General features: G+C 54.9%; 1 protein-coding gene across 1 annotated transcript in view; it reads right to left on the bottom strand.

Moving 5' to 3' along the window:
• SLC29A3 (solute carrier family 29 member 3) overlaps positions 1-24,351 on the bottom strand; it is a 41,221-nt gene that overhangs the window by 6,357 nt on the left and 10,513 nt on the right. Inside the window, exons 3-4 of the mRNA XM_054728926.1 lie at positions 11,071-11,153; positions 4,782-5,008 (exon numbers count right to left, since the gene is read on the bottom strand). Coding sequence (XP_054584901.1) covers positions 4,782-5,008; positions 11,071-11,153 — 310 coding nt within the window. The remainder of the gene's footprint in view (positions 1-4,781; positions 5,009-11,070; positions 11,154-24,351) is intronic.

Raw genomic sequence — 24,351 nt, forward strand, 5'->3', positions numbered from 1 at the left:
CCTCGGCGGCACCGAGGGGCTCTGCAGCCGAGCTCTCCGGCTCTAAGCCGACAGCGGTTTCATGTCCCTGCCCCAGGTTCTCTCTGATGGGCTTGGAAGAGGCTGCTGTCTGAGGTGGGCAAATGGCCTCCAAGATTTTGCCTGTTTTCTAGTTTCACCTCTGTCCCTTGACCCTCCATCTCTCTCTCTCTCTCTCTTTTTTGTTTGTGTTTTGAATTTTAGAGGACCTTCATTAAAGCTGGGAACCGGGAAACAAGAAAGGGCTGGGGAAATGGGCCGAGGCTGGGCTGCGTGGCTCACTAAGAAGTCAGGGAAAAGGGGGCCTTGGGGACAGGTTCAGGGAGTTGTCTGGGAGGAACTGCCACTGTCCATTGCTGCCCTGGTTGCAAGCCTCGTGGGGTCTCTGAGTTTAGGAGATGCACGCCATGGGGAAGAAAGGGGGCGGGGGCTCGGGCATGCTCCTCGGAAGGAGAACACACCCCGCCATCTCTCTTTATTGCCCTTCCGGTGGGGTCAGAAATTTTAGATGAGGGGCGTGACACCTCAGAGAACTCCTCTTCCGCTCAAGCCACCCACCAACCGCACTGGGAGAGAGGCTCAGGGGATGACCAGCACAGCCCTCCCGCTGCCTGGGAGCCAGGCTATCTGACCTGGGCAGCCCTCACCCGTCACCATGCCCTGGTGCTGCCCACCTGGACTCAGGAACTTACCTGGCACCCCAAGGCAGCTTTGGCACCATGCACATGTGAACACATGGGTGCATGCATACACACATATCCACACACATACCCTAACACATACACAAACACACACACACTCACATGCTACCGCATACATGCTTGTACTCTACCATATACACACATATCCACACACCTACACTATCTTACATGCTCACACACACACTACACACATACACATACACTATCACATGCATGCTCACATACTCTATCCCATGCACACACAGACATAGTAACCCACAGTCATATATATACTCACACACATATCCCATCACACTCTTACATTCACACGCACTCACATGCAACTGCTCCACCACATGGAATGTTCTCTCTTGCCAAGGGCTTTGACCTGTGACCCATGTGACCATGTGGCACCTTTCACTGCTACCTAACAGAGAAGGCTGCAACACCGGGTGGACCCAGAGGTCCAGGACCCAAACAGATGTACGCCTGACCCTCCACTGCCATTTGCTCATTGTGACCTGGGTGCTGACATGACATCCTGGAGCCACAGTTTGCTCATCTGTAAAATGGGGATGACAGCACCTGCCTTACATGGCTGCTCTGAGCACTGAATGAAATGATGTTGGGAAAGGGCCCCGCACAAAGTAGACTTTCAACAAATGCCAGTCCCCTCTTTGCCATGATCATAGTTATTTTGGGGAGAAGGAATGTGTCTTTCTTTTCTGTTGAACCCTCCAACTTTCACTGGCCCAGAATCAGCAGTTACATGTGTTACACATGTGAGCAGATCATTTACTCCTCCCTGCCTCTGTTTATGTGCCTGGAAAATGGGGCTAATGCTTGCCCTGTCATCCCATGAGGCTGTAGTGGGGGGCGTGGGACAGTGAACAGAGAAAGCACTGAACACAGACACAACCACCGGTACCAGGACAGTCAGTGTCTGGTGACTATGTTAAATCGACCGGCTAAATGAGTGAATTTTTTAATATATATTTTTGTATTGATCTCAGAGTGGAAAGAGAGGGAGAGATAGAAACATCAATGATGAGAGAATCATTGATTGCCTGCCTCCTGCACATCCCTTTCTGGGGATCGAGCCACAACCCAGGCATGTGCCCTTGACTGGAATCAAACCCGTAACCCTTCAGTCTGCAGGCCGATGCTCTAGCCCCTGAGCTAGGGCTGAATGAGTGAATTTTTATTCTCAAGGAAGCAAGAAGTGGCTGACTGCAAACAGCACACAGCACACTGCTGTGTGTAGGATGGAGTGCTTTGCCACCGTATTAGGCAGCTCTGACCGGGCACCACTTATCTGCCCGGCGTTGCACAGAGCAGAAGTGGGAGCAGGACAGTCCTGGCCCTTGTCCACCATCATGCCCATCATCACTGCCTCACCCACGCTCCACCCGACACCTCTGTGGCTCTGCACGGAACGGCCCACGGCACTGATGGGTGACCCCAACCTTGTCGGCATGAGCTCCATTAGTCCCAGGCTGGGATTCGAAGGCAGGCAAAGAAATAACAGTTAGCATAGTGATCAAGAGCACAGACTCAAGAGCCAGAACATCCGAGTCCAAACCTGGCTCTACCACTCTGGCTGTGTGAGCTTCAGCAAGTCACTCAACCTCTCTGTGCCCCCCGTTTCCTCATCTTTAAAATGGGGGATGTTAATAAACCCCACCTTTTAGGGTTGTTATAAGGATTAAAGGTATTATTACATAAAAGTGCTCAGAAGAGCACCTGGCACAGAGAAGTACTATATAAATCCTCTCAGATTCTCAATTAGGGGTTTGGCTATTTCCGTCCTTCCTACATCAAAGCAGCAACAACAGGGTAAACCCTTTGCCAAGAGGCTGCCAACTTCTGAGAAGCTGTAATCCCCACCTGGGCGTTTTGTAAGAAGTGGGGTTAAACGCAGTAAGACATTCCCCGGCTGCCCCGAGGAGCAGATCTAACATCACTGCCTATTGATTTTCCTCCCTCTCTCCCCACATCGCAGGAAATTTACAATATTATCATCAACAACAAACCAGGCCTCGGGGAGCTCATCCTTCATGACTCCCTACTTTTTATCTCATCAGTTATGGAAATACATGCAAATGAGGGGTTTAAAAAAAACACCAGTGTGGGACGGATGAATTGTTCCTCAGATGCCTCCATGGGCAGAATTCACAGATGGGCTCCTCTGGACGAAAAACCGGGGCTGGTGAGGTGGCACTGGGGCCTCGGGGAAAGTGGGCCCCGGGGACTTTCCAGCGTGATGGGCGCCCACGGGGCTGCGCACAGTGACGACAAAGGCTCAGGGCCCGGGGGAAGGGATACAGAAGTGTGAGTACTGGGTTTCAACGCTTTCTCAAAACTGGACTTTCTGAAAAGTTCAGGGAGCACCCATTCCCTTCTCTAGAAGATTCGTGGGTGGCCAGAGGAACCTGAAGGGCTCTTGCCAACATGAACGGTGTGTTTGGTCACTGGCCCCTGAGAGGTAACGGGCATGGTAGTCGCTTTATTGATAATACATCTTCCAGCAGAGGGAGGGAGCTGAGGGGACGAGAGTTCTCTCTCGGCTGGGGATGACAGAGGGATTAGGTCCAGCATCGGCGGCCATTCCTCCAGCCTGGGCATGCCCTTCTTAAAGCATTGCTCGGATACACTGATTGCACTCCGGAAACTTAACAATGGGTCCATTCTTATTTTATTTTAGGCCCAAGGGCACAGACTCAAGAACCAGAACATCTGAGTCCAATCCTTTATCAGAAATAGCAATTAGATTTGAGGCCACATCTAACTCTGATCCGTGGACAGTAGCTGCCTCCAGGGCTGTGTTGAGAAGGATATAGAGCAAGCACGTCAAACTCACGGCCCGCGGGCCACATGCCTCGTTTATTTGGCCCGTGTTAGCCTTTGAGTTTGACATGCTTGATTTAGAGGCTCAGGAGGAAAGATCCAGATCTATTAGTGATGTCTGGCACTGGCATGGGAGTGGGAAGAGGGACACACCCTTGCCGAGGTATTTGTCATCCCTGCCACATACGACCTGGCATATTCGCTATGGGCACACAGTGGGTTCTTTGTGAAATTCTTCTCCAGTGGGCAAATGCTCACAGCACTACTTCACATGATGGGGCGTGTGGAGACGCCGAGCAGAGCGGCTGCGCCCCCAGTCTTGCTTTACGGGGTGGTGGTCTCCCCACCTGACTCAACTCCTTTTTATCTTGTTGGGACATCTGGGTGAGAGAACGGAACTGCTGAGGGCTAAATACCAGGCTTAGGGTCAGCATCAAAATTTCAGCTAATGTGCTTGGCCCACGTCGCGGATCAGTCCCCCCCCCCCCCCCCCCACCGCCCCAGAATGTCAAAGTCCAGGGCTCGGAGTTTATTTACTAGGCTGTCAGCTCCTGAGCGGCTGAGTCTTGTTCATCTTTGCATCCCCAAACAGATAGCAGGTCTTCTATACAATCAGAAAGGAGGAAATGACAGATAGAGGGGAGGAAAGAAGAAAAAAAGAAGGGGGAATGGGAAGGGAATGGGAAAATAAAGAGAAGGGGAGGAGACAGGAGAAGGGAAAGGGGAGAAGGAGGAAGGAAAGAAAGGAATGCCGTTTCAGGAAATGCACTTGGGAGGCACACTGGCTGCAGCCCTGCCCTCGCCCTCCCTCCACCTGCCTCTGACGATGTAATTTTCTTACGTGCCCACTGAGACAGTGGTTCTGGTGGAAGTGATCCTAAATGGCGAAATCATAAAGGAAATAACAGTCCGCCTGGGTCTCCTGGGATGCTCATTCTTGTGACCCAGAGCATGCCATGGGGAAGCCCAGCAGCCATGGCAGGGTCCGGGTGGAAAGCAACCCTGGCCCCAGCCCCAGCCCTGGCTGAACTTCCAGCCAATGGCCAGCACCAACGTGCCAGCCAGGTGAGCATGCCAACTGCAGATTTCTGAGCCAAAGAAACCACAATAATAGGTCATGGAAACACACCTAACACTCACTTCCTCTTCTCAAAGGGCGGTCACGTGCTCCCCTCTGGCTCCTTCATGTGTCACCGGCAGGACTAACCTGGTCGGCTGCTGGACCCCAGCTCTCACCTGATATCAGCGCCTGGGAATTCCTCATAGGGAAGGAGCCCGTCATGCCGAAGACGCTGCTATTGAAGACGGTGGAGGTGCCACTGAGGATGGCCATGCAGGCGATGGTGACAGCAAAGAAGCTCTGGGTCCAGGAGGAGGTGTCCACCTTCACCAGCACGGTCATCACCACGAAGATGGCCAGCATGACAGTCAGCGAGGCCAGCACACGGACATGAATCGGAACTCTAGGGTGAAGATGCAGAAGTGGTTAGAGACCCCCTCGGGCTCCATGCCAGGCGGGGGGTGGTGGACATTCTTAAGGGAAGCAGGGGAGCTCCGTGCCTGGGGCTGTCCGTCTGCAGTTCGGAGGCCTGGGTCTGAATCCTGCCCTTCCCAGAGCACTAGCTGTGTGGCCCTGGATAAGTGACTCAACTGCTCTGGTTTCAGCTTCTGCATCTGTACCACAGGGAGGGGGCTGAATCTACCTGCAGGAGTGGCTGTGAGGATCTCTACAGGGGTGAGTGCAGAGGGCAGTGTCTGGCTCAGAGCAAATGCTCGGCGGACGCTGCTTCTTTCTGTCTTGCCGAGAGGTTCAGGACAGAGCATGAGGGCTCCTGGGGCAAGCCCCCTGCTCCTCCTGCCACAGGCTGAGCTCCTGCTGACTTGCTAGTGTTTAACAGAGTAGTAGTGGGGGAAGAAAAGAGGAAGAAGGAACACATCATCACTGTCATTGTCACAGCAAACACTGGTACTTAACGTGTATAGGTACCCTACTAAGCGTTTTCTATATGCTAATGCTGAGTTCACATACCAGCTCCACAGGATATCCTACCTATCCCACAAGTACAGATAAGGAAACTGGGGTCAGAGAAGCTGAGGAACTTGCCCAAGGTCATTAGGCTGTGAACCTGGGTCTGGTTGCAGTCTGGTCTCAGAATAGACACTCAGAGCCTCCCCTGGAACAAAGGAAACACGGGTGGTCCAGACAAGTGGCCAGGCAGGGCTCTCCTGGGATGGTTGTGGGCAGCATCTGAGGCCACGCTGTGCAGCTCAGGGCCAGCCCCCGGCCCCCCCTCCCACCCCGAATGTAAGGCCTACTCTCCTCCCAGCCCCCAACCTGCCAGACACTGCCCTTCAGGGAGAAGAGGGAAGGCTGACTCTCAGAGAAATTGCACATTCTTATTCCAGCGAGAGAGAACACCATCTAAAGAGGCTGCTTCAAAAAAATAATAATAAAGAGGCTGTTTAAATCATCAGATTAGACTAAGCTTTAAATCGGATTGGAAGTTAAGTTAATTTTCCTGCTAACCAGTGGGTGAGGGCTGGGAGAAAAGCCAGATTCGTTATACACAATTTCTTATTTTGACTAAAAAAAAAAAAGATTTGAAAGGTAGAAAGAAAAAAAATGTACATAAATAGGTGTGAAATGATGAACATGAAAAGCAAGAAAAGATTTTCTAAGTGCCTTTGTGGCCCCAGGCTAATCTGTTCCTTCTGATCCGGCTGAAGGCGCAGGTCTGCCTCTGCCTTCGAAGGCACAAGGAAGCCCAAGAAGCGAAGGGATGGTCCAGAGTCGAGGTGTACGTCTGTGGGGAGCTGGGACTAGAACCCGGGTCTGCAGAGCCCCAGCGGCAACAGAGCCTGCAGGCAGACCTGACTGTAGCTTCCCAGGTGAAGAATGAGAAAATCCTCCTCGTGTCTCTATTGTTTGTTACCGAGAGTGCCAACTAACACAAAGAGGCCATCAGGGTTTCCAGCTGGGAGCACATGCTCAGGGTGCCCGCCCATGGGCCCACCCTCTTGCTCGGAAGCAGGCTGCAAGCGACAGGTGATTAACACCTGCTAAGAGCAAACTTCAACCAGTGCCCAGGAAGGGGGTGGATAAACACCCCAGCCCCCTCCCACGGGGTGTGTGCTTCACAGGAGCCCAGAGCTTCCCTGGCAGGTCAGGCGTGGCACACTCAGCGGGCATTCTTTATTGCCTGCCTTTCCTTCCGGGCCTCCCTTCCCCACTCTCCTACCTTCACCTCCCAAATAAACTACTTCTAAATGAAATCTTGTTCCAGGGTCCATTTCTGGGGAACCCCACACTAAGACTCATCTTCCCGGGTCTGGAGGGGTCTTGGCCTGGGCAAGAGCTGGTGGGCAGCCAGGTGGAGCACCTGAACCCCAGGGGGCCCTGAGCATCGATGTAAGTGCACACAGGTGCCCTGGAGGCTGGTGGTCAGGCCTTACCGCTGATGCTTGGGGTGATCCTACACCCTCAATGCTGCCACACAGTGTCCCCACCTTCCCTCAGCAGCTGGAGCTGCCCTGTTCACCCCCAAAAGAAGAGCCAGCAGGAGCAAGAGACTGGAGATCTGGCCAGCTCTGCCACCGACTCACTGTGAGACCCCAAGCAAACAGTCAACCTTTCTGGGCCTCGGTTTCCTCATCTCCAAAAAGGAGAGGCTGGCTAAGATAACATCCAGTCCCTTCCAGCTGGTGATTCTAAATCTGAAGACACCCAGTGGAGAGAGGCTGGGGACAAATGCCCAAAGGTGCCAACAGTTCCTTGAGGCAAAAAGAAGGAACGGGCAGACCAGGAGGTACGCGGAGCTGCACAAGAACAGGGCCTATCTAAGCTGTTATCCCGAGGGCTGGCACGGGGCCTGGCAGGCACCTGGCAAATATCAGCTGGATACACAAGTTGACAAGCAAGGGTACCGGCAGTGCAGGGGCGGCTTTCACACGGGGCCTGAGCCTCCCAGTCACTCTGCCTCCTGACCCCGCAGCGTGGCAGGGAGGCAGCTGTGAGCACCTGCAGCGTTTCCAGCGGCCTGGGGATAGCTTCTGCCTCTACCCTCCTCACAGACACTGCAGGACAGGCCACCTCAGGAGCTCTGGGGCCTGTCACCACACCGTATGAAGCTACTTGAAGAGGACGGATGCTTTGCAGTGAGCTGGGGACTTCTTACCCAGCACCCACAGGGTGGGGAGGGGAGGGAAGAGTCAGGGATGAGGAGGTAAAAGCCACATGCATTAAAAAGCAACGCAAGCCACCTTTGCCTCCACCTCCCCATAAGGCCCCTCACCTGCACGGGTCTCCTCCTGGCCTGCTGATTACTGGCTACATAACCCCTTCTCCTCCATGGGCCCCAGGCCCTCGGGACCTGGCCCGGGGCTATTTTCAATGCTCATACAGCTTTAGGATACGTGCTAGTGCAGCTGCCCCACATACACTAATGGGGCGCGCTGGCCCCACTCTGCTTTTCCCATCCCGGGCAGGGAGAGTGGTCCAGGGGATGGTGATGCTGTTGGGATTTTAGGGAAAGTCTTGACAAGTGTTTCCCCGGTGTGGGTGGTTCTGCGCTGGGACAGGGGAAGGCGGAGATTGCTCTAACCCCTAGACCCGGGGCAGGTCACACGGACCTGAGACAGGGAGAGGGGTGCCAGCTGTTCCAGGCTGGCTGCCAGCTCCCCCACCCCCTTGCTCGTGAGGCTCGGGACCCCAGGGGACTGATTTCTTCACAAATCTCCCACATGTAAATCCTCCTCATAAGTATTTATGATGCCGCGGATTGAACATAATAAAACGCTCGGCGATTATGGATGAGCCGGTCAGAGAAAGCCAGGGTTCTCCAGGAGGCGAGAAAACAAGAGACATTTCATTCTCGCACATTAAACAAAAGACAGCTCAGCCTCAAACCACCTTCCCGGGGCGGCTTGGGAGCACTCCCCCATTGCCCTCACCCTCTCCCGGGGCCAGCGGAGGGCAAGGCCAGGCCCGGGCAGGCTGGACCTTCTGGAGGAAGCCTGAGATGCTCAGCCCTCAGCGCCAGCTCTCTGCCCAACCCGGGCAGCCCAGGGTCCCCACCGCAGGCAGACCCAGACCTTCCTAAGCTCCTCCCTCCTTCCAGCAGCTGGAAGCCAGGGCGAGACAAGCCCTCAGGTGAAGGGTCTGGGGTGTGGCTCTGGCTGCAGGGAGGGGCCAGAAAACCTGGGGAACTAGGAGGTAGGGGGCCCGGAGGTTCTAAGCAGAGATGTGGGGGAGAAGGGTCCCAGTTGCAATGCTGGTTGCACCCTCTCCTCAGCCATGGGACCAGCTGCGAAACAAAGCAGTAAGTTTCCTGTTCTAGGCTGCTGTTGCCAGGATCAAAGGAGGGAACGAGTGTTCAGAGAGCTCAATGCTCTTACTAGAGAGCATTCTATTCTCCCAGGGCCTCCAGGAGGACCTTCCCTGCCACTGCTGACCCGGCCCCAGGAAGGCTCCTGACCTGGACTTCACAACCCTTGGTATCTCAGTAATGTCACAGCCGCCCTCCTGGGTTGCTGTGCATCCTAAGTGATACAACAAGGGGATCTGCGGGCATCACCCCTTGTTACAGTTCAGATAGTGACTCCGGATCAGGAAGCGGGGCAGGAGCGCTCACTTATGTGTGCCTGGGCTAGCCCAGCTGCACAAGCCCCTGTCCCCAGGGCCGGCCAAGTGAGTGGACACAGAGGATCATGAGAGAGGCCTGGAGAGGAGAGAGGGTAGTGAGGAGCCGAGGGACTCTCCACATGGGTCTGTCCCCCTCCTCCTCCATCCCCTTCCTGTCCTCATGCCGTCTCTTTCAAGTCACTGCCAGGGACCCAGCTGTGCCTCCAGGGGCTGACAGTGCTGGCTCTGCTCCTAGCACCATTCCTCCACCTCCCAGGGCTGGGGTCTCTGGTGGCTGCACCCCCACCTGCTAGGACACCGAAGGTAGCCCCATGTGCCAGGACAAGGGCCCTGAGGCCACCTGAGCACCATTCTCCTTCTTGCTCTTCCAGGCTGCACTTTGGTTTTAAGATGGGTGCAAATTCTTCAACATCCCTTCCATTGAGAGATGGGGTCTCTGTCCCCTTGAAGCCAGTGGGCTCTGTGACTGCCTTGAGGAGTTGATGACGCAGAAGTGACACCGTGTGACTGCAGAGAGTAGGTTACGAGAACCACGTGGCTTCTGCCTTGTCTCTTGAAGCACTTGTTCTTCAGCCACAATATGAAAAGCCCTACTACCTGAGGCCAACATGGGAGAGACCACAGGGAGAGGGGAGCGGAGGGGAGGGGAGGAAGGGAGGGGAGGAGAGGGGAGGGGACAGGAGTGGAGGAGAGGAGCACCCAAGGAGGCCAGCTCCAATCCCAGCTGTCTGCAACCACGTGAGAGACACCAAGTCAGAGCTGCCAACTGAGCCCGCTGATTCCCGGAATCCTGAGAGATACTAATCACTGTTACTGCTTTAAGCCACTATGCTTTGGGATAATTTTTACACAACAGATCGTTGGAATGGCCCCATAGCGTAACATGTTTGGAAAGACTGGTCAGTGCAGGCTTAGCTCACATGTGCTGCCCTCTCCTCCCCTGTACTCAGGCAGACATCACTAATCCATCACAGCACACTCCCCAAGGCCAAACGTGCCTTAGATTCCTGTTCAACTAGAAATCCAGGCAATCACCACAAATTGAGCAAAGTTAGGTAAAACAGGATTGCCATTAGAGATTTAAGGTTTCAGGAGGCTGTGCCCCAACTCAGGTTTCTGTAGCTGCTGTGATCACCTAGCGGGTAACTCAGGGGGAACCCGGGCACAGTCGCTAGGGCTGTTGGCCTTGTAAACCGAGATTGAGAATGGATGGCAACAGCCACCCACCCAGTGGGGTCTAAGGGCCATGCTATTGGCCTGGCTGTCCCCTAGGTCACTCCTTCTTCCATGGTGCATCCCGATGGGGGCTCTCTCCCAGCCCCTCACTAACACAGGTTGGAAGTTCCTCACTGATCCCTTTGTGAGTAGTCGACACACGAGCTGGTGTTACCAGCTTAGCACCAAGCAGTTAGGTGAGCCAGTCCCAACAGCCAGAGCCAGACTCCTGGGAGGCCAGGCTCTTCCCTTCAAGCTGCTCTCAGAAATGCTCGGAAGACCAGCTTCCACAAGACTTGCTTCCCGGCCCCGCCTCACCATCCAGGTGGTGTCCCTTGGCTGCAAGGCCAACAGCCAGGGGATAGACAGGCTCCCTGGAGAGGAAGCTGGAAGAAGACCCGCTTCCCCGCGCCCCCTGCTGGCTGCTGATGCCACGTCACAGTGTGTGGCTCAGGAAGTCCGCCTCCAGGCGGGGCCTTCCACCGGCAGGGCCCAGGTAACTGATCTGGCTTCTCAGTCTTCATGGAGGAGTCTGAGCTGCCTGCCTCCTACCTTGGTGGCCACCATTTAAGCAGGCAGAGAAGCAGCAGCTATGGACAGAGGGGAGTGGAAGAGGCAGGAAGTGAAGGTCGTGAAGGTCGGGCTTGAGAGAGGGAGGAAAGTGCCTACCTGTTGACAAGCAGGAAGTTCGCCACGAGGCACAGCACGGAGGGCACGGTGGAAGCGATGGAGAGGTAGCTCTCAAAGTAATTCTGTAAGCACAGAAGTGAGGAGGCCGCTGAGGTTACTCGGGAATGAGGGGAGGGGTCCCACCAGAGCACAGAGACAGGGTTCCTGTGGTGGGCTGCTCCCTCCTGTCTTCAGAAACCTACAAGAGATGGGTCAGACACTCCAAGACGGCATGGTCCTGCCCCATCTCCAACCTAGGATCACTCACTGGGTCACTCAACACACAGAGCCGTGCTGGGTGCTAGGGACATACGGAAGACGCATTGCCCCGGCCCTCAGAGTGGTCCCCAGTGACCTGCAGGCTACACTCCCCCTATTCTACCTGTCCCGCCTGTGGACGAGGCAAGGTGAACAGGACTCAGTGTACGTCTACAAAGAAAAAAATCGCCCCATCAGCCTTCTTAGCCCACTGCCAAACTCCAGAATTACCCCAATGGGCTTTGTTATGACTCAACCACATGCTCATTCTTGCAACCAAGTGAGGCCTCTTAAAAACATACCGGGCCCTGATCCCTGCGGGGAAACGTTGTTCTGACTCTGGATTAGCCCCGTCAATAGAGCGGCTACTAAATGTCAAAGCCATTTGGAGAAATGGCTCCTAGACTGGCCAAGACAGGGAAACTGGGCATTTCCTGGAAGCAGCACATGGGCATTATAGACAAAGAGTACATGAGCCCACAGACGGTAAATAATTCCAGAGCAGAATGTGCTGGAACCTACGGCTACAGAAGCTGTGCAGCAACCGTATGTGTTTTACAGAACTCGGAGAACCGTCCACTTATTAGGGTGGATGTTGCTGTGTGCACATTATCCCTCAATATCCTGTCTAAAGAAACAACACTGGCCCTGGCCGGTTTGGCTCAGTGGATAGAGCGCCAAGACTGAAGGATCCCGGGTTTGATTCTGGTCAAGGGCATATGCCCAGGTTGCAGGCTCGATCCCCAGTGGGGGCGTGCAGAGGCAATGCATCAATGATTCGCTCTCTCATTGATGTTTCTATCTCTTTCCCTCTCCCTTTCTCTCTATCTAAAAATCAAAGAAAACATGTTTTTAAAAGGTTGAAAATCGCTGCTAGAAAGCATAACAGGTTCTCAGGCCTCTTAAGAGTGGAGTGTACCACTAGGGGTGTAAGACAGAGTGAAGGTTTTTTTTTTAACATCTTGAAACACCACAGGAAGTGAAGTTAGAATTCTGTGGCTTTTCCCCCTCCCCCTCCAAAAAAAAAATCAGAGGTAGGAGCAGTATGTTCTAAGGGAATTCCAGGTAGGGGAGTGGAATGAGGGGGCTAAGTACTTGAGGGAATGGGAATGGGTGTGGGTTTGGGGACAGGTCCCAGAGGAGGTGGGATTTGAGTCAGACCTTGAAACAGAGGGTCAGATCTCTCTTTTCTGGGAGTCTTGCTGCAACGGAGAGGCCGAGAAAGACAGATGTCATTGTGGGCTCCTCCAGTCTGAAGCACAGACGCTTCCAACATCCCTCTTTAAGCCTGCAGAGTGCTTCTGGTCATTGAAATCTGCACCCTGAATGCAAGGGCATGGCAGCCTTGCAATTAAAATGATAATCACAGTCCGCGTGGCCCATGAACCATGAGCCTCAGAAATAGCCTTCCTCCTCTGAGGTGCCACCTCATTGTTCCTGCCCTGCTGGTCCGAGGCACTCAGTCAATTACATCTTGACACAGTGGCTGGGCCTACGTGAGGCCAGGCAGGCAGGCGGGAGAAACAGAAAAAGGCCCAGAGGAACAGCTGGCTGCAAATGGGGGCCAAGACTGCCCCATGCAAGCCCTCATGAGGCACCCTTGGTTCCGTGGCTGCTTAGTCCAAGGCAAGTCCATGCAGGACCATCACACGGGATGCAGAACCTGTCTTTGTCTTTTTGAGCAGGCTCAGGCTGCCTGACGTTTTAGGAATGGGGATTTCTTCGGTAACCGAATGTTCTAGTCTATCTGTATAAAACCCTAATATGCATATTGACTGAATGATGGAATGACCAGTTGCCATGATGTGCACTGACCACCAGGGGGCATATGCTCAATGCAGGAGCTGCCCCCAGCCCGCAGGCCCCCCGACCAGCTACAGCGGTGGAGGGTGGGGCCGGTGAGCAGGCGGCGCCAGGCCAGCCAAGGCCAGTGCAAGTGGAGGCCCTCCCCCTGCGCCCCCCCATCGCCCCACCAGTCACCCCGCAGAGGGTGGCAACTGGCGGCGGTGGCGGGGAGCGTGGCTGGTGAGTGGGCGGCGCCAGCCCAGCCAAAGTGGGTGCGAGCAGGGGCCCCGATCACCTTGCTGGTCGCCCCACAGATTGGCCCTGATCTCCAGCCACGCCTAGGGACCCTACCCGTGCACGAATTTCGTGCACCAGGCCTCTAGTATGTTGATAAACAGAAAATTTGGAAAGCTTAACTATTGACAACTGAGTAAGGCTGTCTCCCTTCTGCTGACTGAGCTCATTTCTCTGCTGAACAAAGAGCAGGTGGGGGTGGAGGAAGGAAGATGGCGGTGGGCTGGCAGAATGGACTGGACCCTGGGGCATCTTCCCACTGGTACAGAAGGGGGCTGCAGATGGTGATGTAGGTTGGCTCAGCACATCCCATGGGGCTTTTTTCTTCAACCTAATTCCTGGCATAAACGTGGTGTGTTTTTTTTTTTACTTATTTGCTGCCTTTGCTTGTAAATAAGAGTTCTAGCAAAATGAGGTGTGGCCCCATGATCCCAGCCTCCTGTGTTCACGCCCTTGTATGATCCCTTTCACTGAGTTTGGACAGGACCTGTGACTGGATTCCAACCAGAGAAAACCGCAGTGGTGACAGGCGTACACGATGCTGTGCGTGGGACTATGTTACATGAGATGGTAGCACCATCTTGCTGGACTCTTTTTCCTCCTTTGATGGCTGGGAGGAGGCAAGTGGCTGTGCTGGGGAAGCCCCCGTGGCAAGGACTGCAGGCGAGACCCCTAGCTGCTGAGAATGGTTTCATGGTTTCTGGCCAACGCCCAGCAAGAAACTGAAGCTCTCAGCCCACAACTGCAAGGAACGGACTCCTGCCAAGAACCCAAACCGGCATGGAAACGACTTGTTCCAGTCAAGCCTCCAGTGAGCCTTGGCCAACCCCTTCATGGCTGCCATTGAGACCCCGAGAAGGACCCAGCTAAGCCGCACCCAGACTCCTGGCCTACAGACACTGTGAGACAATAAGTGTGTGTTCTTTTAAGCCACCAGATTTATAATATTTTGTTAAGCAGCAATAGATTCCTAATTAATGAGAGTTTCAGGTAGCTGAGTTCCTACTAACCAGGGTTTTTCTGAAATTGCAGCCTTCCTGTTGCAATTTAAATTCAGTTCCTTGCCCTGGCCCCTGTGGCTCAGCTGGTTGAACGTCATCCTGTGCACCAAAAGGTGGCAGCTTCAATTCCGGTCAGGGCACATACCCAGTTTACAGGTTAGATTCCCAGTCAGGGCATGTGCAGGAGGCAACCAATCTATGTTTCTCTCTCACACACATATTGACGATGTTTCTCTCTCTCTCTCTCTCTCTCTCTCTCTCTCTCTCTCTCTGCTCTCTCTTTCTCTCTCTCCCACTTTCTCTCTCTCTAAAATTAAAATCAATCAACTAAAGCCCTAGCTGGTTTTGCTCAATGGATAGAGTATTGGCCTGTGGACTGAAGGGTCTCGGGTTCGACTCTGCTAAAGGGCACAGGTCCGGGTTGCAGGCTCGATCCCCAGTGAGGGCCGTGCAGGAGGCAGCCAATCAATGATTCTCTCTCATCATTGATGTTTCAATCTCTCTCTTCCTCTCCCTTCCTCTCTGAAATCAATAAAAAATATTTTTTAGCCCTAACCAGTTTGGCTCAGTGGCCAGAGCATTGGCCTGCGGACTCAAGGGTCCCAGGTTCGATTCCAGTCAAGGGCATGTACCTTGGTTGCGGGCACATACCCAGTAGGGAGTGTGCAGGAGGCAGCTGATCGATGTTTCTCTCTCATCGATGTTTCTAACTCTCTATCCCTCTCCCTTCCTCTCTGTAAAAAATCAATAAAATATATATTTTAAAAAAATAAAAAAATATATTTTTAAAAAATCAATCAACTAAAAAAAGAATCTCTATTATTTTTTTAAAAATCCAGTTCCAACTGATCATGATCTTTTATTCAACCTCCGGCCAGACAAGAAGGCCAGTCTGTCTGCCCCTTTAAGCGTAACAAAGGCTACGCATGCTGATTACATCATAGCCTTTGCTCACTAAGTCCTTTGCTGAAATTAGGATCATTTGTGCCAGTGGCATGCACTGATTTCAAGGAACTGAACTGAGTGTACTACCACCCTGGATCTGCTCACCTCGCCTGCCCCACAGGCCTCTGCCTTGTAACTTGGTCCCACGGTGTTAAAAGCCACTGCCACCGCTGCCACCAAGTGAAACACCCCTGTGCCTCTGCAGTGCTCCCTGGTGGCTGGGGAGGGGCCAGGGGACACTCTCTGAAAGGTGAGGGAGGCAGTCTCGTGACGTAGACTTTGACCAGCAAGAGGCAGGCGATGGGGAAGAGACGAGAGAGAAATTGCTTGCCCTCCCTCACCTTCAATAGCCTCTTCCAAAATGCGGTGGCTCCACGTGGCATCTTTGGAGACAGCCCGTGTGTCTGAGCAACCAGCTGTGTTGGTTGCGAAGCCGTGGCCAGCCCAGCAATACCGCAGCCTGTTTGCTCTCGTCCAGGCCGGCCTCACTTCCCTCTCCCCACACTCTTACTTCCCCACGACTCACTCCCGGAGGCGGTACTTGCACAGAGGGTTCTCAGGCTCCTTTGTAAGAAACGCCCCACAGCGAGACCTGCATTCAGTCCTTGATTCCGCACTTGGCAGACCTGCAGCTGGCATTTCCCACCTGGGTTCATCGGCTTTGCTCCTAGGAGTGCTGGGGCTACCTTCTCCCATCTCACTCAAGGAAAGAGAAAGACATTTGAATTCTGGTTCAAACGCATTGCAAGTAGAATGGGAAGAGTCCTGCTCCCTCCGGAGCAACCCGTAATCGTCATCCCACAGAGCGATTTTAGGGAATGCGATGCTTTGGGGTAACTGATGCCACAGTTCACCTCCGCTGGGCCCGACACCTGAGCACTCCCTCAAAGGCTCTGCTGTTCTTTACCCCGCCAGGTGCCCTGCAACCTGGTTGATGAACCTGGCCTCTACCTCCAGGGGTGAACCAAGGACCCTGAAGGCCAGCTGTGGCCCCGGAGGAGTGGAGGGCAATGGTACTGGGTGACCTCCTACGACAGCAACCACAGGGGGCACCATCCGTGGACTGTAAGACAGGGGAGCCCCTCAGAGTTGTGCAACATGGCAGCCCTGGGGTCGGGGTGGGTCTTGCGTAATTGCAGGTGGAGGACGGTGTGTGACTCAGCAGGAAGGCAGGGCTGGCCGGTGGGCGGATGCCGGAGGCAGGACACCAGGCAGGACACTATCAGATGAGGAGGCCTCCCGAGCAGGCTGCCCTGCCTCAGCGGGGGGGAGACCCAGAGGCTGGGAACCTCCTGGCCCTCAGTCTGGCTGGGAGGCCACTGTCCATCCAGATCGCTATCACTTCCTGTTTTAACCCATCCTTGTGTACACTGAGCTGGTGTTGGGTGTGTAAAAGAGAAAGCACAAGGTGCCCGATGCCCTCAGGGAGCGTGTGGTCGGTGTAATCCTAGGCCGCATCATGGTGGATAGGGGTGCAGCGGGAGGGGGCGGGGCTGGGCGCTTCCCCAGGTGTTCCCTGAAAGGCTGGGGGAAGTTTGCCAGACAGATCTGGGAGGTGGGTGCTAGCGGAGGGGGGAACAGCACAGGCAGAGGCATGGAGAGATGTTTGTCACTTAGGACTCCAACCCAAGTTTTTGTTGGAATCAACCCCGAGGCTTTCCTCAGCATCCGGAGGAATCTGCTGAGCGCAGAGCAAACTGCTCTGTTGTCTCCAAACACACTGGGACGGAGGCAGAAATGAGCCACATCGCCCACCTCGCCCCTCAGGGTGCTAATGAGAGAGAGCCCATCAGTCACCATTCTGAATTCTCCGACCCCCTGGGGAGCGAGGCCCAGCTCTGAGGAACAGAGAAAACTGCTCCCGGAAAGTCTCATCCCACCTCCCTGCCCTTCACTAGTCAGTTCCCCTGCACCGGCAGTTACCTGGGGCTCCGAGGGCTCGGCGCTTGGCCTCCTGGAGCAGTAACAGCAGAGGTCACTCACCCTCGGCACCCGCCAGGTAACAGCCCCGCAGAGTGCCAGGTCACTGATATTTGAACAAAACCGCTTATGTGGGGCCTGACCAGACCCCAGTGCTTTTCCTCTTAACACAGCCTGTGAGAACAAGGCAGAGCGGGGATTGCTCCCACTTTACAGATAGGAAGCCTGAGGCTGAAAGAGGTGGGTGATTGCACAGAGGTGCAGATTTGGCGAGTGCTGGGGGCAGGACCTTCTGATGCAGGACAAGGGGAGGGGGGAGATGAGAAGGGAGGTACTTATTACTCCACAAACCGCCCTAGCTGAGTTTGCCGGCCTCAGAGGCACACAAGCCCAAACACTGTCCCTGGGATTGCAGGATGCTCCTGGGATGACCAGTGGCCAGGACTACCAGTCCGCGTGCCTTCCCTGCAGCGAGCCGGGACCAGCCTGAAGGTTCCATCACAGTGGCCCCTTCCCTCTGCCCAGCCAGTAGGTGCAGGGGACCTGCCCAAGCCAGCAAATGATGGGGTTTCCCTCCCCTGTCTGTTAACTCTTTCTTCCCCTGAAAACCCACTGTCCATTCTCCTGGGCATTTCCACAGGCCCTGGATCTCAGTGGTGTTAAAAAGAAAAAGATTACGAGAAAAGCGCTCACTCTGTCAGCCACCAAAATGGATGGACACGGTCCGCTGATAAGCACAGACCGTGTTAAAGAGGATATTATAGCTGGGAAGCACCGGGCAGGCTCCCAGCCTCTCCCCTCGCCGTGCAAACCCAGCAAAGCCCCACCGCCCGCAGGGTGGGGGTGGGACTCAGAACCCAGCCTATGGCCCAGCCGGTGTGGCTCAGTGGTTGAGCGTCCACCTCTGAACCAGGGGGTCAATAGGTCGATTCCCGGTCAGGGCACATGCCCGGGTTTCGGGCTCGATCCCGTGTGGGGCGTGCAGGAGGCAGCTGATCAATGATTCTCTCTCATCACTGATGTTTCTATCTCTCTCTCTCCCTGTACCTTCCTCTCTATATATTTTAAAGACCAGCCTATGGACAGACCCTGGCGCAGAGGGGCCTGGTCCGAGAGGGCCCCCAGGTACCAGCTCAGCAAGGAGGAGCCACTTGTGCCTTGATCCACAGGGCACTTGATCCCTTGCCATGGAGAGGAGGACACTCATTTTCACTGGTTCCACTCTGGCCCGGTCTGTGAACACCGGGAAAGGGGAGAGAGGCTCTTCAAACACAATTTAAAAGCCCACGGAGCCAGCTGGCCAGATGTGAGGCCCACTTTATGATGGGGAACGCTTCCTCTCCGCCGCCACGCTGAGAGGCTCCGTGCTAAGCGTCTCTTCTGGAAGAATTTAATTCTGGGCTCAGCGTCCAGGTAAAGAGGCTTCTTGGGGCAGGGAGGCCCCGGAATGAGCCCGTTTATCTCTGGCAGGCCCTGGTTAAGCTTCCTCCCCCCTGAATGCCATTTGGGCACTTGGAAATAAGTGCAGCAAATTAGTCATGAGCTGCGGCAGGCTAACTTGGCGCAGGGCTTCGCGAGGCAGCTTTGTGCAGCCCCCACCTCCAGAGCGAGGCGGCAGAGGCAGCGGGGCTCCCGCGGGGCGGGGCGAGGAAAAGCGATTCCAGCCTGGGGGTGGTAGCTCGGGGCAGCAAAGCGTTACCTGGATCACAGGGGCGTGAAATTAGTAGCAGCGAGCAGGCTGGAGCCAAGAATAGCTGGCCACGGCGAAGTTGCGGCCTGGGATGCTGCAGGGGAAGCTGAAGCCATTCCTGGGTAGGCCAAGGAGTGAGCAGAGGGCAGGTGTCCCCACAAGGGGTGGGGTGACATCCTATTGCACGTTCCAAGGCCCCGTATGGGGCACTGGCCCGGGGAAGCTAATGGTGTGTGCCCCGGGGCCTGGGTGAGAGAAGAGGACTGGCTGGGCAGGAAGAAGGGGCAGTGCCTGTTCCAAGGGCCAGAGGAGCGAGGGAGACAGGAATCCACATCAACCGAGGTGTGAGGGAGCGGCCAGGGCAGACCAAAGCTGGGGCAGAATGAGGCGGGTGAGCCCTGGAAAGATGCTGGCCAGAGACCCAGCCACTCTAAGGCCGGAGCCCCCGTCAGCCCCCTGATGTTGGCCTCTCAGGCCACCTCCAGGCCTGGGCCCCGGGGGAGGAGGGGTGACTATCGATCTTGCTCTGTAATGGCTGGGAGGCGCTCCCCAGCTGCAATCCCTTTTCCTATCTCCTTGGGAATCCTCGTCAGAGGACAAGCAGCGTCCCCAGGTTTTCTGGAATGCGCCTCCCTCTGTGTAAGGATTTCTGGGGTACGCCTCCTCTCCTCTCAGCAACAAGGTGCGCGGCCTACAGCCTAAAACGCCTTCTCGGAGACTCGCACCAGGGACCCTCACCTTCCTTGCCTGCACTTTCTCTCCCTCACTGCTGGTCCTTCCTCCTTTCCTGGCTAAAAGGCTCCCTCAGGTCTCCCTCGGGCTAAGGAAAAACCCTCCCTGACTTTGAGGTCTCTAGCCACCAGCCCCTCCTCCCCTCCACTCCAACCCCCTAAAAAGGCAGCGCACAGCACCCCCTGGAGGGAAGATTCGTGCTGCCGATGAGGAAACTGAGGCTGCGGCCAGGACGGTGGCCGTGGAGCCGAGAGTTGGACGGACTTGAGCCATTTCAGGGGGAGAATTGACAGGACTTGCTAACGAATTGAATGTGGGATGGAAGGACAGAGAAATGAAGGGTAACCCTCACTTTCAGGCTTGACCACCTTGGAGTAAGTAGGGAGTGCCATTGACTGGGCAGGGACGGGAGTCTGCTCCGGTGCATGCCGGGCAAATAATGACCCAGGTTGAGATCCCAAACCCCTGACTGCGGGACCACAGTGGCATATAATCCTGGGAAGAGGTTCTTCCTCCTGTGCCCTCTGTCCCCGCAGCCCCGCACCGATGCGGTGTGCCCTCCACAAGCACTTAGAGTTAAGCCATCCTTCTGCACGTGCTCGTTGAGCTCAGTCGGTATTCCAGGCACAGGGGGTGTAGTCCACGTTCCCGCTTGCATGGAACTGATGTTCTGGCCAAGGAGACAGGCGGCAAATGCATACACAAGTAAACAGATAATGTGGCGGGCAGGGGCAAGTGTCAGGAAGAGAAATAAGCAGGGCAGGTACCTATCACAGGCCTCAGAGCACGAGGGGAGAACCGCCGGGAGTCCGGGGGTCGGCAGCCCTGCCCCGGGGCCAACGCTGCAGCTCTGTGACTTGTCTGTGGCGGCTTTCACTCCACAAGGGCAGAATCAAGTCGCTGCGAGAGATCCCGTGGCCCACAAGCCTAAAATATTTACCACTTGGCCCTTTGCAGAAAAAGTGTGCCACCTGGGTCTAGTTTCTTAAATAAAGAAATGGAAGCCCAAGACACCCAGCAAATTTGAAACCAAGTCAGAAACAGCCCAGCTCTCCTGAACCCCAGACCTTTCTCCACGCAGGGTGAGCTCGGAAGATGGAAACATCATTTCTGTCCACCCTTCCACCCCTCCTCTGGCCACCCTCTGCCGGGCTCCCAACAAGGGCCAAGCTGGCCTCTGACTTTGATCCCTTCTGTTCCCGCTGTGCACCCTCAGCTGGAACCTTAGCAGGCAGAAAAGTGGCTCAGAAACAGACCGAGGGAAGGGTCAGAGACAAGAGGGAGCCTGGGAAACCCACACACAGGGACCCCGACCTCTGAGGGGTGAGAGCTGCTTTGAGGTTCGGTTCCTGCTGATGCGTGGGCAGCCTGTCCTTCCTCCTCTGCAGCCTGACCATGTGGCAGGGCAAGCAGGAAGTGGCCTTCCAGGAAACTCCCCACCTACCGCACAGCCCGCGCCTGCCCGGGGCCGCTTCTGCAGCTCCCAGTGGGTGCCATGAGTCAGTGTCCCAAGGCTGACCGTGGGGGGATAGGGACCATGCTCTGTGGCACGTGGGAAAGAGGAGGTGGTCCGGGGGGTGCTCTGGCTGCTCTCTCAGAAGGAAACCCAGGAGAACCACCCAAAAAAACGGGTCCTTAGTAGACAGAGCGACACTTCCTCACAGACATCACTTCTCCCATCTGGGGAGGCTGTTTGTCTTCGGAGGTTCACGTGGGTCAAAATCCACGAAACCACTTGGCTGCTACAGGCCTTGGGTGCACGCATACACACACACACACACACACACACACACCACAAATACACACATGCACAGAGCACCCCCAAGAGGCCAGCAAGGGTCCCCTCAGACCCCTCCCGGACAATGATCCCTGTAACGAAGGCGCCCGCCACAGACTCCAATTTGGTTCTGCTCTCTGGGTAGTCGCAATGATCAATCACGTTAAGGAGACACCTGAGCACTTAAGGCCCAGGCCATGTTCTAATTTGTCCAGGAAATCGCCTCTGGATTCTAAGGACGAGTGTGGGAGGAAATAAAATCGAAGTCAGAGGGGGAGCGATCGATAGCCCAGCAGGGCCAGGGAGCCAGGCACAGGTGGGGAGACCGGGCCATGAGCACACGGGGAGAAAATAAAAAGAGAATTTGAGAAGTCTGAGGCCACCAACGACATGAGTGACAGCGCTTCAAGTCGGGTTTTTTCCTCTCCCTCTGCAGGACGCAGCGAGAGCTAAAAACAGAAGAAAAAGCCATCACAGGTATATTTATTGGGAATGGCATGCTGGCTGGGTCTGCACTTAGAATCAGAGGGTGGACAAGGGAATTAAAAAAAAAGAAATCACTCATTTTTGGTTCTAATTTTTAAAAATGATTTAGAGCTGCCATCCAAACTTGCCTAAGCCACTGGACGGCTGGGGGGAGGGGCCGCCCTCCCCACCTGGCAGCCACTCACCCACGCCCTGTGCAGGAAGCCTAGAGACCCATTCCCTAGGCCCGTGGTCGGCAAACCGCGGCTCGCGAGCCACGTGCGGCTCTTTGGCCCCTTGAGCGTGGCTCTTCCACAAAATACCACGGCCTGGGCGAGTCTATTTTGAAGAAGTGGCGTTAGAAGAAGTTTAAGTTTAAAAAATTTGGCTCTCAAAAGAAATTTCAATCGTTGTACTGTTGATATTTGGCTCTGTTGACTGATGAGTTTGCCGACCACCGACCTAGACCAACCTGCCACCTCCTTTTCTGGGACAACAGGGCTCAAGCAAAATCCTGCGTTAGCATGTTTCCATGGGGAGGAGGGGTGCTTCACTGAGCGCCGTTCTTTGGAACTCTGCTCTTCAGCAGCGGCTTGCCTAACGGAGTCTGTGCCTCTTTCTGGAGTGACATGCGGAGCGCCATGATCCACCCACATCCAGAAGGGTGCGTGCTTCTCACCGAACAGCAAGCGGCACCCAGGAAGCGGCTCCCAGATGCCTGCCCTTCTGCCAGCCAGCCAGTGCCCAGGCCCACCTGGGGAGAAGGAGCCAGCAGGGAGGGGTCCAGGAACCTGGGTGTTGGCCAAACACCCCAGGAAACCCAACGCAATTTGGATGCCCCTGGGCTGCAGCCCCCATTCTTGCCTTCATGGCTCTGTGGATGAGGGCAAAATACATCCTCGTGGCTGTGAGGTTAGAGGCAAACAGGTAGAGCGGGATTTGTCAAATTGTAGATTGCTACCCACTAAAGGACATGAAATTCACTTAACAGGTCAGGACCAGAATCGGATTTCATTTCATCTTTGGCTGCCTCCTCTCCTATTCCTAAAGATGAACTGTCCGCATGCTTTGCTGGGACCCCCTCCTGTGCACCTGGGCCCAGGCCCTCTGTCTGCTCAGGGACCCCCCTCAGCTGTGCGTCCTCCTCTCCCTCAGCACCTGTGTCTCCCTCTCCACTGGACCATTCACATGAACACACAAATTGGCTGCTACTTCTCTATCAACAAACAAAACCAGAAAATCGGTGCCCTCCCTGACCACACTTTCCCTATAATTCCCGCCTCATTTCTAGAATGAGAGAGTTTTAAAAGCAAAACTCCTAGAGACAGTTCTCCAGGTTTGCTGACTCTGATGTCCCCTCTCCTACCCCCTCCCCCACAGCCAGGGGTCCAGCTTCTGCGTCCCCTCCCATGGCGCTGTCCCCAAGGCCACCAAGGACCTACACAAGGTTAAATCCAAAGGCAGACTCTCCACCCTCAGCCTGGGTGGCTTACAAGCCACTGACTAGTAGAAGATTGGCACAGATGATCACTTGCTCCTCCTTGATATCTACAATCAGAGTTTTTTTTCAAAGTGTAGATGCCGCTTCATGAAGCTGTTGTTTCCATTATGGACATGTAGGGCCTGCACATTTCATCGAGGGAACAGGTGCATTGTGGTCAAAAGAAGTCTGAAAACACATGAACGCTCCGACATGGAGCACAGGGTCCACAGAATGGACAACGTGGGCGCAGGTGGCCCGGTGTGAGTCCCTGCTGTCACTTGCTTTGTGTCTGGGACCAATCACTTCCATTTTTTGAGCCTTGGTTTCCTGCTCTGTAAAATGGGTAAAATAATAACTGTCCTTGGGGCTTAGTAAGGACCAAAAGAGATCATGAAAATAAAGCCTCTGGCCCAGCCGGTGTAGCTCAGTGGTTGAGCATTGACCTATGAACCGGGAGGTCACGGTTCGATCCCCCATCAAGGCACATGCCCAGGTTGTAGGCTCGATCCCCAGTTAGAGGTGTGCAGGAGGCAGCCGATCAATGATTCTCATCTTTGATGTTTCTCTCCCTCGCCCTTCCTCTCTGAAATCAATAAAAATATCTATATAATAAGAGCCTAAGCGATGGTTACAGTGGGACGACCAGAATGACCAGTCGCTATGATGCAGGAACTGCACCCTGGTGGTCAATGTGCTCAGCCAGAAGCCGGGCTCATGGCTGGTGAGCACAGTGGTGGTGGCGGGAGCCTCTCCCGCCTCTGCAGCAGCGCTAAGGAGCAGCAAGCCAAGCATTAAGGAGCAGCGAGCAGGTGGGCGGTAAGAAGCAAGGAGTCCCAGACTGTGAGAGGGCGCAGGCTGGGCTGAGGGACCCCCTGCCCCCTGCTCCACAGTGCACGAGTTTCATGCACCGGGCCTCTAGTATTTAAAATAA

Source organism: Eptesicus fuscus, chromosome 17 (genome assembly GCF_027574615.1).
Source record: "Eptesicus fuscus isolate TK198812 chromosome 17, DD_ASM_mEF_20220401, whole genome shotgun sequence".
Lineage (NCBI taxonomy): Eukaryota > Metazoa > Chordata > Mammalia > Chiroptera > Vespertilionidae > Eptesicus > Eptesicus fuscus.